This window comes from Bombus huntii, chromosome 9 (assembly GCF_024542735.1).
Source record: "Bombus huntii isolate Logan2020A chromosome 9, iyBomHunt1.1, whole genome shotgun sequence".
Classification (NCBI taxonomy): Eukaryota; Metazoa; Arthropoda; class Insecta; order Hymenoptera; family Apidae; genus Bombus; species Bombus huntii.
The window spans coordinates 5,668,778-5,683,522 of record NC_066246.1 but is presented as its reverse complement, the minus strand read 5'-3'; the positions used below and the strand labels follow the sequence as shown (position 1 = coordinate 5,683,522).

Genomic DNA, 14,745 nt, shown 5'->3' with positions numbered 1-14,745 from the left:
TAACCGGTTTGTCCATTTATGGGCGAGCCGAGCAAAGTGTTACGCATCGATTTCGACGAAATTTTGACTGGAGATCTAAAAATTTCGGTTCGTTATTACTTTCATTTATTATTTAATTAGTAAGTATTAATTTCTCATGCTTCTCTTATATTTTCTAGGCTAACTAACGGCACAAAAGGAACATAAAAAGTCCATAAAAAAGTCAATGCATAACATACAAAAGTACGATCCCCTTACTAGGTGTCAGTGGTTTTACTCATCAACCTTGATTAACAATCTTACAACCTGTTTCGCAAACTGGATCAGTGAACGCAACATTCTCATTATGGATGTCATTTATCTGTTACAAGAAATCGAATTACTTTTATTTCATACTTGAGGTCATATCAATATAAATTCGGTGAATCATTTCCGTTTTATTGCAATCTTTTATCATCGATCTTTTATTTTAAAAAGTCTCACAAATACGACGATCGTACGCTACGTTTTTAATTCCGTTCACGGGCTGACGTAACTCGAGTACACAACGCTGATTAGTAACGCGGCGATGAGGTCAATTACGATAACTCAACCATTAATGAACTCGTAAATTAAGATCATGTGCGATGGAGCGGCACGTTTGGTGTCCAAGAAGAGGCTCACGCAAAGCTCATCCCGAAGAAATCTCGGTCGATTTCTTCTGCTGCCGGAAATGTGTAAATAGAACCGTGCTACTTAGCTCGTTAGGTTTTACTGATTGCTGGTAAGGATGTATTTTCAACCCAAAAAGGCGAGGCACCCGTCGAATCTTTAGGTGACACTTCAAATAGCCCGCATACTTGCTTGAAACCGGTTTTTCCGTCGTCAACTTGCACTCTAAACACAAAAAGACCACTTATGATTACTTTTTTATCGTAGATTGTAGAAAACTGTAGACTCGTGTACCGTGAAAAACTGTTTCTTATCTTCATCTTCATACATTTACACTGGTAATTAATACAAAAATGTCAATCGTAATTATTGAACTTGGAAATGTATGCATTCAAACAAACATCCATGAACTCTTGATAAACCTTTCAACGTAAAACTAAATTTATTCTTCGCGAACAGCGATGAACCGATATGTAATTGAATTATTTCATCAAACGATTGACGGTTTAATTCACAGGTCATGAGACCCAGACGTCTTGCATGTTCCACCATAATGAGAAGCAATGACTAATTTCGACTCAATTTTCTGCACACCATCTAAAAAAAATAGTATTATTCAATGTGCATCTTTAGCTACTCTATGCAGCGCATTCTTCTGTCTACTTACCGATATTCCGCTCGAAAAGCAGCAGAGAAAGTAAGTACATGAAAAATGGTAACGCGAAGGGAAACACTTTCATCCGACGAAATCGGTAGTTTGTTAACGAAAAATATATTGTATATTTTGTTGCATCTAGTTTCTACAATCACACTTTGTTGCGGTAGGCAGAAGAAAATTTGTTCCTTTTCAAAGAATATACGACATAAATCCGTTTGTTTTTGTTTGTGTTTGTTCCAATAACAATGATCGAAACCCAAAGTAACGCGACAAATCATATAAATTGTTTTCGTAAAACGAAAATTAATTTCATTAATCATTTAAACGTCGTTAAAAAATATTTATAATGGAAATTAATTTATCGCGTCGTTTTTTCACGAGGTAAGAATCAAGACGTGCAATAAAAGAAAATATAGGTTCAATGAACGTTTCGTTCATTTAACTAGATAGAGTGTAAGATTCGTGACGAATAATAAATAAAAAAGGATAAATATGGAAAATTTGTATGCCTGTCTTTTATCTTCCACGTGATAGGTCCACAGGCGATACTCGAAGATGATCTTCGAGAGGAAATCGAAATTCCTTTTGACATTTTCCTTTCTTTTCTTTTTTTCCAGAAAAAGGTTTTAGAGAATTATTTCTTGGCACAATCTGTGATTTTCATGAAATAAATAAGTAAAGAAATATATTAGTGCAGAAATAATGAACATAAGTAATCACAAAATGTACTAAAACTTACTCTAATTTTATTTATAAAAGTCACAGATTGTTTTATGGATAAGGCTCCTATAAAATGATTTTTATAAATAAAAAACAATGTAATTTTGTATTGCTTTCAATCTCGCAACACTCTACAATATTATGTACGTATAATTGCGTATAATTGCCCTTCGTTATCTATAGCATTACTAATTTCGCGGAGCGCTATTCTTTCGCAAAATTTTAAGTTATTTTCTATCGCTAGCAGAAACAATGTTTTCTCTTTTTTCCTCTCTTATAATTCGTTAACGTTAAAACAAGTTATCGACCGACTACTGAAAATGTTCGTAATCGATGTAGGTCAGTCTTCGCCTCAATAGACGTCTTGGTATATTTTTTGTTTTCATTTCATTTCTGTGTGGTCTATTTATTTCATTTTTATGACCTATGATCAGCTGAATCAAATTCTTCTATATAGTGTGCGTTTATAATATTTCATAAAACTTATTTGATGCACATTGATAGAACATTTGTGGTCTTTTCTCTGTTCTTTAAATTATTATACATGTATATAATGATTGAGGTGAAATTGTTCAATAATTTGGTAACTAATTCATTCACGCCTCATTCAATAACGGATCACTACTACGGGTCGATACAATTATGCACGGTGAAACTGTTTGGTAGGACTAGACAAGGTTCTGTGTATAAAGCGATATTCACTAGTGAATGTTAAACAGAATAGTTTAAATAATCTGTCTATCACTAGATTACAATTGTCTTCGATTGAAACACAGCACATTCCGTGAACTTCGTATTTCGTTATTTTTTCTCTTTTTTAATTCATTTCATGAACGCTTTTTACGTACTCAGGACTGTTAGGAAAATCTTCCTATAATCTCACGATATAAGATCAAACGATAAGATTATGAAATGAAATGAAATATTAAAAAATTTAATTATCACATCATAATTAACATGATTAAAAATAGAACTAAAAATTGTTGTGTATACATTCAATATATGAGTGCATATATATATACATATAACATTATCTTCGAACATTTTTCTAAATATTATAATTGTATAACATAAATAATAAAAACTTCGAATATACATAAAAATCTCTATAGATTGAAAGACCACTTCAGCTATAATTAATATCTCTAATGTGCAAGCTTGTACTGCCCGCAAATATGATTGACTCGCAATGATAAATAAAAATTTTGTAACTAATTAGCGTAAGATTACATTAGACACAATTCTTTTTTCCCCTTTTTTGATAAAATGGCATAAATGGCAAATAAAAGTGACGAGAACGATTATAAAAAGTAAAACGCTCAATAAAGTATAGTATCTATGTAATCAATTACAGCTTTCTTCAGCTCCTTGCCTCAAAAAAAGGCTGACGAAATTAACGTAATACTTACATTACCGAAGATATATCTAATTTCTCTTGTTTTCTTTCCCCTTAATCGATATTAGCATGTGAACACTCCAAGTCTAAAAATACATTCTATATATATTTAATTCAGTCGAATTTTTCCTCCTTAAACGCGACTTTAATAGCTTCGCCAACATGTTCCACTACGAATGCAGGCTTGATCAGGCTTTCTTCGACTGGTAAGAAATCTCTAGGATTATGTTCCGCTATAAAATCCGAATCTCGTTTATGAACACCAGTTTCAACTAAAATACTAATACAAGCTTTTGCGCTAGGCGGAGTGATATCCTTGTTCAGTAGTTTCTTCAGTTTATCAGACTTTAATGCTTCCTCTTTCGCGGAATATGCCAGATATTTATCGTACAAATTTGCACCAAAAATATCAGTATTGATGTTATCTCTGTAAAATTATGTTGAATTTAGTACTCATTTTAATTTAAAAAATTACGTTAGTTTTTGATATCTTCAAAGTATTAATTACCCAATAGCATATATAGTATCAACATTATGATCTATTCCAATACTTCTAGCATGCTCATGGAGCATCTGATTTGCATGATAGTATGTAACTTCACTAGGTTTTCCGACTAGAGCAGAATATATCATATCTTTTCCTGTAACCTTTTTATACAAAGATTCCAGACATAACAGATAAGCACCATGCCCATATCTAGGAATTGGTGCTTCTGATACCCACAATAAATCCATATTACATGCCAATACTGGAATGTGTGGATATGGGATGTTATCAGATAAACCAGTAGGCATGCCATTAGTCATTAAAAGATCTACCATTAGTTGTAATGGGGTTTCCCAAGAAATTGGTTCGCTAAATAACACAATGCCTTCTATTGCAGGAAACTTTGGATCCACAGGACCACATATTGGATTTCTCTTTTTCACATTTACATAGTCTAAAGATGGGAAATTTTTAACTAGTTCTTGAATAGTTATTGTTTTTTTGAATCCCAATTCTTTAGCTATTTCTTTAACTGGCCCTTGTCCAGTTATTAATACTTGTTTATTATGAAATTGTTCGAATAATTTTAATGGTGAATGAGCCATAACAACTTGTGATTCTTTCACTTCAATTCCTATCCATTTGGATAAATCTGCTGCTTTTTGACTACGTAATGCATTTCCACTGTTAGTAACAAACACAGTTGGTACACGAAATTTGCCATCTTTTCCTGTAAGTTGTTTAAAAGCCTCTGGTACGGGTGGTAATACATTTTTGCCACGCACTATTACGCCATCAATATCAAAGAGTAAACCAAATTTTGGTTTAGAACTTAGATGCTGAAAATCAAGAAATTTCTTAAATATAATAATCCTTAAAGAAAAATTTCACTAATATTCATTATTTTCTGTATCTTTATATGTATAAATGAGACTAATGCTCTTTATATGTTTCATAAGGGGATCTATAGTTATTTTGGAGCAAGATATTAAAACAGCTACACAAGACCTTGAAGTAAGATGTAAAAATATACTCATCATGTTATGAATGCTATGCAATATATTTTTATACTAGCACATAAAGCAATGTCTGATAAATTTTGCATCATTTGTCTTGATTAGCATTATAATTATAATCTAGAATTAATTTTTACGCAATGTGTTACAAAAAATTATATATATATAATATACATTTCTTATTTTTCAATTAAAATAATAATTAATAAGAGTTTACACTAAATTCGTTAATAATTTATAGCAAAAATTGTATAAAAAAATTCAAATTTTTAAATAAAAGGTAATTCGTTTTAATTCGTATTTTTTAAACGGCATTTGAAGAAAGAGGAAGAAAAAGAATAAGGTAAAGAATAGAATTATCAATAAACGCAAATCTCTTCACATAATCGAATAAATAAATTATTACTACATTCTCAATTTGCATTAGTAGAATGAATTCAATTCTATATTCTATGTTCTATATTCTATATTCAATTCTATATTCAATTTTATATTCTAATCTATGAAATAAACAAAAGAAGGCATGTATTACTTTGGAATACAGTAACTAGAATCGAATATAACAATGGCGTATGAAATGTAACTCACTCTAACCCCCGTAAACCTCGCGATGTCTGGTCGTAACAATATCTTCATAATTGCCATTCTGTCAGTGGCAAATGTAAGTAAGGATATAGCGATAATATCTTAAAGTTGCACTATATTCAAAGGCTACTTCTCATAGATTGATTATGCATAATGCAACGTTTTGAGGTTATAATGATCTACAGATCGCACAGTATATTTGATCGTGTTGTTCCCGCGTGCCGTAAGAGGACACAATTTATATTATATACTATAAAATACAACTAAAATTATTATCATGTATGATACATAATGCCTTTTGTTTTTGACACAAACTTCTTCTGAATCAATTGAAGAAAGGGTTCATCTAGATGGATTTCCAGATAAATGCTTATTTGTTTAAATATCCCATATTTAAATGGAGCTCAATTAACTAAGATTAAATGTAAAGTCGATTCCATAGTCATATACACTATACGCAGGTCCGACAACTCCTATGGAGGCAGGTGTTATCATTTTGCTCACGATTTGATGTAGCCTAGTTCCTTTATTAACCGCATGGCGCTACAACAAAATTCCTCGATGGATATCACGGGTGTATACGACCGTGGCGCATATGTGCCTCTGGGTCATATAAACAAGTCTCGACGCTCATTTAAGTAGATTAGGGCAAACCGTCCGAAAATTGAAACGTGAAAAATCAACATGAAAGACACGAATGTGTGATGGCTCAGCTTCTGTCTGAAGAATTTTGTTGTAGCGCTATGCGGCTAATAAGAGAACTAATATAGATCAAAATGATAACAGCTCCCACCACCAAAAATTAGACGAATTGCTGGATCTGTGCCTGTGTCGATTCGAATGTTGATAACTATACTACCAACTGTCAGCAGAAAGATGACAGTGTTAATATATCTTTTTATGTAGGATTTTCGTATTAATGTATTAACAGATACGCTAGAAAAATTGTTAACGCTTATTGGTCCTATTGAATCCCTTGTCATAAATTTTTTTATATTAATTGTTGATTTTTGCGACCTATTGATCAACCATTGTACGCATGTTTCATGCGGAATAGTTGCGTCGTAACAAAGTTTAGTTATCTTGATTAGAACTACAACGATTAAAAAAGCAGATAAAGGGTTGGATAACCTGTATCTCGAATATAGCCGAATTTTTAACAGTGTACTTTCGGATTTTTTAACTCATTTCTTTTTTGTATTTTCACTACATCAAAATGTTTATAAAACCATTTAAAGTAAAATCTAACAATCAATTGAAAGGAACAGAAAGGTTAGTATAATTTGATTGTTTAGTTATAGTGAGTTATATGTACAAGCGATTATATGTATATTAATAAATTCTGTATTGTTTATGACCAGAAAAAAATTATGCGAAGAAATTTTAGCAGCATATCCGACGCTGACAGATGAAGAAACGCAATCGTTGATTCCTAAGAAAGAGACGATAAGCGTTATGAAAATTTTAACTTACAGTGGCCACTCAGGAAAAGTATATTGTGTAGCTAAAATACCCATGTTTTTCCAACTTGAATCTTTGCATCAGGCATTATTACCTACTATATTCACTTTATGGCATCATCCAAATTTGTTAAGGACTTTTACAACTTATCCTCCAGTTGTAACAAAACTAGCTGGAGGTGCAAATTTAATGTTGCCTGGAGTCAGTATCAAGGAGCCCGTAACATTATATTCTTTTGGAAAGTTACAAAAGGGTACACCTGTTTCAGTAAACACAGATGATAATAAGGTACATTATTATAAAAGTTTATTCTTATTTTAGCATAGTTATAAAGAGGTATAATTAGAATTCCTTTTGGCCTAGGCACCGGTTGCTGTTGGCTTTACTGCTCTTTGTAGCGAAGACATGTACATGTCTGGAGGACACGGAAAATGTGTAGAAATTATACATGTAATAGGTGATACACTTTGCCAATTAGGGAAGCCTCCTGTAAGGCCAGACTTAGGACCACCAAATATTGATACAGATAATGATAAATTGGAAAATATAAATGAAATAAGTGAGCCGAGTAATGATAATAATGAAGAATCAGTTGTTGAAATAATGGACGATTTAGAAATAAATAATGATAGAGTATCAGAGATTGAATCTCCTTGCGAGGAAGAAAATAAAATAGAGGAATCTGATGAAATAAAAAATTTATCTACTGCTCAAGAAGAAGCAACTGTGGATCCACTAAAGGAAATGGACAGTTTGTTAGAATATTGCTTTCTAAAAGCTTGTAAAACTTCAGTAAAATCTAATGATTTACCTATGTTGACATCCAATTTCTTTAAAAATCATTTAATAGCTGCATGTCCACCAGATAAAAACATAGATATAAAAAAATCTCGGTATAAAAAGCTATCATTGTTTTTAGCAGAAATGAAAGCAAAAGGTATTATTAACACTTCTGTAACTAAAGGTGTTGAAAGTATATTATCGATTAAGGTAAGATTTTTTAATGGAAGTTTGTTGGAACATAACTTACTCTTAATATAATTATGCTATACCCTTTTGTAGTTTAATCATCCTCTTATAAAAGAACTAGTCATTGTGGAGGAACATACACCAATCCAGGAGCCAGTTGTTTCTAATGCGGCAGTTGTCTCTGAATGTTATAAAGTAACTGCAGATGTTTTGCCAGTACTATCAAAATTCAGATATGAGTGAGTATAGTGTCACACTCAGGATGTGTCATGTTGCCGCGATACACTAATTGCAAAAAGAATGATTTTCTCTGCAGAGCAGAAGTCGACAACTGTTACATCATATACCATTATGCTGTATTATATGACACGAATTATATACATTTTACTCCCATACAATGATTGCAGAAAAGGGGACGTTATGAAAAGAGCTGAAATCAGAAAATGTTTTACTGAATATGTGAAAGCAGAGAATCTTCAAGATGGAAAGTAAGCAGTGTTTAGCCGATCATGTGTTTTATCGTGATTTGGTATGATCATTTAATTGGTTTTGTTTATAGGATACTGAAATTAAACCCGCAACTCGCAGGTATTATGAAAACCAAAGCGAATGTGGAAACTGTGTTGATGGAGGATGGAATAAATAAGTTTATTGGACGTATGACGCATATGCACGAAGTCACTTTAGCTGGAAATAAATTGTTACACACGGGCAAATTGGAACCTATCGACATGAGAGTCACCGTCCGATCCGGTGGTAAGAAGGTACAGTAATTGATCTCCAAAATTACAATACGTACAGTATTATGGAAACGTTAATATTTATTTAGTACTTATATTACAGGTTACGCTAGTAAACAATTTAGAAACATTTGGTATAAATTCTAAAGAGTTCAGCAAGGAATGCCAGAGCATTGGGGCGAGTGCAACAATTACGGACGAACCAGGAAAGAAAACTCCGAGTGTTCTGGTTCAAGGGAATCAGATTTTATACGTATACAAATTACTTACGGGTAAGTAGTGAATTAACGTATTATGAGATATAAACATCTTTATGCTTAAGTCAAGTGAATGTTAATTTTTCAGAAAAATATCAAATAAAGAAGAATTATATAAGAGGATTAGAATTCGCCCCAAAGAAGCAAGGTTCTCATAAAAAATAGGTTGCCTGGCAAAAATTATCACGTGATAGATGTAGCGTTACGTTAAATTTTTCCTCATAAACGATTAAATTTTTATTTATTTCCGATACGAAACTTTCCTGTTACAAGATTAAATTTTTACGAATCATTTAAGAATCTCTCGACTATCAAAAAGACTATATGTAGTCTTCATGATGGATTCTATGTTGAATAAACGTTTATTAGAAAACGTAGGCAGCATTTCTGCCTACATCAAAGCCGTCTGATGCCGCTACATCAATCGGTATTGATATTTCAATTTAGGACGTCCTTAATTCCAAATATACGTATGCTGCCAACTCAATGTATTTCTTTCTAGAAATACTTTTTATTAGGTGTTTCACTAATTCATTAATTACTAACATTGAATATCGAATACAGGAAAACTTCTATGGATTGTAATTGCAATTCGACTGATCAATAAATGAATTCGCAACGAAATTTTATAGTTATTTATCTATCCCTAATCTTTGATAAACGATCAGAACAAAAACAAAATGAAAGAAAACCGATGACTGGATGAAAAAAGAATCGGGAATCGAAGTTTGTTAATATAATTTATTGTATATCGAGGTTTCAACATGGAAAAGTACAAATATTGCAATATAGGGCCCGCGAGCTCTCCTCGGGTGGGAGGGAGGGAGGGAGGGAGGAGGGTACGATTCACAGGAAGGAGAGACAACGCACGTTTAAGATATCTCGAGAATTTTTTCTTCATTTGTTCTGACGAAAATGTGCTTGCTATGCACTAAAACCGGGGATATGAGGTATACATATGCAGATCTTATGTGTTTCCGCTGTATTTTTTCTTTTCGCTTACCTGGCGATAGGGAAAAGTCAATGGGTTGACGAGCAATCCACCGATATTTCTTTTGAGTAAAGGAAGGTTCCCTCCTCTCCACGGCCCCCGCATATATTTAATACTCGTTTTGTTCTTTTTCTTTCTGCTACCAGTACGCACGAGCGCGTTACGATTGTGACGCGCGACGCGCACGTGCGTGTCGTGACAGTTATTACTCTTTTTTTTTTTATCATCATCATTACCATCATCATTATCATCATCGCTATCATCTTCACTTTCTATTCCTTAACTAAGCAGGCGACCTTCGGCAGCCATGATCACCCAATTTGATCGATTTTCCATCTAATTCGTCCATCGAAGAAACGACGAGTTCAGAAAGTATCTTAAAGTACTTACTTCTCAAATTTTCCAACTTGTAAGACGATATTACTTTCTGATTGGATTGACGGGTTTTTTGGGCGGATATGACGTAACACTTCGGTGACTGTTTTCTAGATTTCTCAAGATAACGCGAATCTTGTATTTTTACAGTCATACATTCAATATTTAGGGGTCGCTCGTCCGCGAAGTGTTTAACTATATGTAGCTCTCAAAATTTACTTTCTGGGAAACAACTGATCGTTTCTTAGCCGCCATCGACGAATTATGGTTAAGAACATTCGCATTCAACATGAAATATTTCAGAGCACCCTTGGTTTTTATTTTACTAACTTCCTCTTTAATCTCAAAATAAATAACTTCGTCCGAGATTATCATCACAATTAGCCAAATCTTGATCTTAATCTCGATCAACGAGCGTTATCACGGCTGCAACGAAGTACCTTCGTCTCATTCTCTCCGTCTCTTTCTCACCGAAATTTCGTTATTATCATTACCATCTCGTGTGTCTATATCATTCACCCTCACTCTCTCTTTTTCTTTCCTCGTGCTCTCGTTTAGGTACATTTCTTACTTTCATACTCGCATTCTCTCGGTCTCTCTCACTCTCGCTCTTTCTTATTTCGCCTTCGGAATTTTCATAGTTTTTTTTTATGCAACACATAATGCGACTAGGTAGTACAGGTTAATTAATAATTAATATCGTTAGTTATACAATAATAACGTATGACTAGACAATGCAAGATAATAATTATATCGTAAATAGTAATAATCATGGATCGCAATTTATATCAACAATTGTGATGGCGCGCACGTGTTCTCGAAAATGTTTTTGTCTGTTTTATTTTTTAAGTCATCTTTGTGTCTTTGTTCTGTGCCACAGTGTGCGTGAATGGTCTCTTTTTCTTGTACGTGTGGGTGCATGTAATCATGTATTTGTGTGCTATGATTGTACGCGGAGTTGTAGTACGTCCAATGTATAATCTTTCCGTTCCTCTATTTTGTTAGATGTTAAAGATACAAGAGTACGTTGAGATGTGTATGCCTCGTGTTGTTCATGTGTATATGGTATGCACCTATGTGTGCACTGTAATTTGTCTCGTGTATGATATAGAAAAAGTACATTAGCAAGAATCTTGTAAATTCGTGTAAATATTCAACACATTTCTAGTTCGTTGCCCTAAAGTGACGTTGAGGCGACGACGAAGAATGCTCGACGGAACCCATCAGGAACGAACATCCCGTCGTTGTTTCCTCGAGAAATGAATTCTGTTCCGTTATGAGGATAACCTGCATGCAAAATGCGTATACGTGTGTTCTGCGATGAAGAAAGTGTGTTCTAATTTGCTCCGCTTGGCCGGTTACATTTTAGATCGAATAAACCTCGAATTTGCTATTTGATAAATTATGATTACACATACGCAATGAAACTATCAATATGATACATAGCTACAACACATAAGTAAATATAAAAAGTACATAGATCAAACTACTTACGTAACATCGACTTTTAAACATGTATGAATATTTAAATGAATGTACACAATTATAACAGTACAATGTCACGAAAATTATTATAATATTACGCTAATTTTAACTGTAATTCGAGGTTTTACTTGAACCTATTAAGACGGACTTGCGTATGCGTATGAACGTGTATTATGTGTTTGTGTATGCGTATATGTGTTGTGTAGAGAGGAAGCTTTTTGCTCTGTACTACATATTAAATCGGTATCCCGATTAACCTCTTAAAAAGCACGCCCATATATACTTATTGCACAACAATAGCCGTTGCGGTGTTATTCAGATGCTTGAAAAATTTCCATGTGAGAAATATACGTGTATAATATAATATAATGTAAATACAATATAATATAATGTAATATAATATAATATAATATAATATAATATAATATAATGTAATGTAATGTATATATAGATATATCTAACCTCCACATAATACTTCAATGGGAATTCCTACCTGTAGTTGTATAAATAATACGTGTAAGTAATAATCATGCGATAAGTACACAGTAATATGATAAATGACGATAATTAAATACAGATTATACGTATATAGGTTTAGATTCCTTCGCGTTTCGTACCTAGACAAATTGTAAATAAAACGATGCTCGGCCCCATCAGAAAGTTATACGAAGAAAGTATATTTCGCGAAATGCTCGACAAACAAATTATCGATTTAATTTGATTCGAGAGCGCTAGTCGATTGAAGATTCTACTCTTTAAGAGGTTAAGTGATCTGCTGGCGCAACGTTTCTAACAGGATCGATCGATCGTTGGATCGATAGATCGATTGAATTTGGAAACATATCGATGTATCGACGTACGATGGATCGACGGTTAACAGTGATTACACGGTATCCTTCGCGGTGACGGCACCCTGTGAAATTAATTCTTCGAGAAATAATTTCGTCAGGATCCCGATGATGATCAAAGATGCTCTTTGTTACAAAGATAGAAAGAAAATATCCTCCACGACTGTCACCCACGTAAAAGCTCGAAAAGAAACCTTCTGATCTCTATATTTTCCCCAATTGTCTTCTTGATTCTAGTCTCGATATGCTGCGATCAAAGCACCAATCGTGATTTAACAATGAACAATGTTCGTGTCATTCGCGATCGAAATGATCAACGATATATATAAATGTTAATTCGATTTTCTGACGTGAAACGAAAGTAACTCGCTCGCCAACGTAGAATCACCGAAGTGGATAATCGAGTGTCTAGCAATTAACGAGGTAATTAGAAAGAGGAAGAAGCTCGGTGTTCCGATGCTTGGTCGATGCGTGAACGTTAGGCCTGTGCACGACCGACAGTAGTTCTAGTCCGTGCGTGATCAGACGCAGGCCAAACTTCCTAGCAGAGAAAGTAGCATCTCCGCGAAAAAAGAGACTTCTCTTTCTTATTATTTCTTTTCATCTTTCCCTAGAAAATTTTCTGTTTCCTATTCGCTCGGTAATTCGATCGAGGACCACCCGATCAAAAAGTAGTGTAAGTCCGTGCAAGATCAGACATGGAGCGAAGTTTTTAGCAAAAATCTTTTCACTTCTTAGAAGTTTTTCTATTCGTCGACTTGTCTCGAAGGTCGTTCGATCAACGCTAGTATAAACAGTATCGAGTTTCGATTTCCAAGTATAGGTATATTTTATTTGACATTTAATTCGATCGATAGTAGCGCGTATCGTGTCTGATCAGACGCGATTTGAATTTTCTAAAACACTGTATTCGGAAATGAAACGATGACAGAAGATCTTTTCTATTTTTAATTATATAATTTATATCTAGTTTAAACTAAGCATTATTAGTTTAAACATCGCCACGTCAATGTTCATAGCCTACCGATCGATCGAAAAACGATATTCGAGCCAAGCAATCCTTCCACAAATCAGTCTTTATCTATACTCACTGATCTCCCTCAACCCCTCCATCCCACCCTAAACATTTTTTTAATAATAAATAATCGCTATACTTTTTTTTTTATCGTAAATCGTCCCATCAATAATCGACCTATCACGATTCTTGCGTTCACCGTTGGGTGTGAAACGTGTTAATTTTTGGAATTCCTTCTCGTCTCTTTCTTTCTTTCTTTTTTTAATAGCTCCTCTCTGATGATATTACTCGCTATACATATATCCTATATACGTTCGTAAATCATTATCACGTATGATTTTGTGCAGTCCTTTTCGCGGAACGTCCGATGATATTACATTTAGCTTTTACACGTAGAGTTTGTCCTTTAGCAGAGAACGTTCTTGTAGATTTGACAGTATTTTGTTTGGGATCGTTCCGTAATTACTGGAAGCATCAGAAACTTTGGCGAGAACCATTTGAAATTTAATCCTTAGCCAATGAACTTCATCGATGATTTCACTTTATCAAAAGAAAAATATTATATTAAGATAGTACCATTGTATCGAAACACGGGGTTTACTTAAATGCTCATTCCCTCTTTTCTTACTAAAAACACGCTTTCTTTAATCTATTTTATTATACGCGTAAGGATTAAATTTCATCTTATATCAGTCGAAATTCTCGCTCAAGTAATTCAGTCCGATGAACGCGTAATCAAACGGAAAGAAGTAAAGAGAAACGCGTGTCCATCGGAATCTCTTTGTGCAAAAATCCTTTGGTAAAAAAGACCCTTTCTATTTCATTTCAATTCGATATACTTTCTTCTTTCTCTCCGCTATTTTAATATCTTACTTGTTCTCGTCCATTTTCTTTCCCGTTTCGACGATCTAACGCCTAATCGTTATAATCTTATAGTAGTTTACCGTACAGTTTATACCACCGTGTGTCACGTGTCGACCGATAATTTCTCACATTTAAATAGCGTCTTTTACTATCAGTTACAGTTAAATATCGCTATTAATACCGTATTAAAACCCGTCATAAAATACATTACTCTATTATAATTCGCGTTTTTTTACTCTTTTCCTCCT

The 14,745-nt window shown here is 33.7% G+C and overlaps 2 protein-coding genes across 3 annotated transcripts; one reads left to right on the top strand and one right to left on the bottom strand.

Moving 5' to 3' along the window:
• Positions 1 to 2,095: 2,095 nt before the first annotated feature.
• Positions 2,096 to 5,950, bottom strand: LOC126869285 (haloacid dehalogenase-like hydrolase domain-containing 5). Its single transcript, XM_050625619.1, has 4 exons — positions 5,808 to 5,950; positions 5,496 to 5,742; positions 3,913 to 4,730; positions 2,096 to 3,831 (listed from the first exon to the last, which is right to left on the bottom strand). Exons 2-4 carry the CDS (start codon positions 5,550 to 5,552, stop codon positions 3,519 to 3,521), a joined length of 1,188 nt encoding a protein of 395 aa, XP_050481576.1. The 5' UTR covers positions 5,553 to 5,742; positions 5,808 to 5,950; the 3' UTR covers positions 2,096 to 3,518.
• Positions 5,951 to 6,142: 192 nt separating this feature from the next.
• On the top strand, positions 6,143 to 10,131 carry LOC126869277 (eukaryotic translation initiation factor 2D). Of its 2 annotated transcripts, none has more exons than XM_050625594.1 (8): positions 6,143 to 6,764; positions 6,854 to 7,241; positions 7,317 to 7,943; positions 8,016 to 8,161; positions 8,330 to 8,410; positions 8,482 to 8,686; positions 8,766 to 8,934; positions 9,008 to 10,131. In XM_050625594.1, exons 1-8 carry the CDS (start codon positions 6,709 to 6,711, stop codon positions 9,082 to 9,084), a joined length of 1,749 nt encoding a protein of 582 aa, XP_050481551.1. In that variant the 5' UTR covers positions 6,143 to 6,708; the 3' UTR covers positions 9,085 to 10,131. The 2 variants fall into 2 exon arrangements, with proteins under 2 accessions (XP_050481551.1, XP_050481550.1); XM_050625593.1 differs by having other exon boundaries at positions 8,222 to 8,410.
• Positions 10,132 to 14,745: the final 4,614 nt, after the last annotated feature.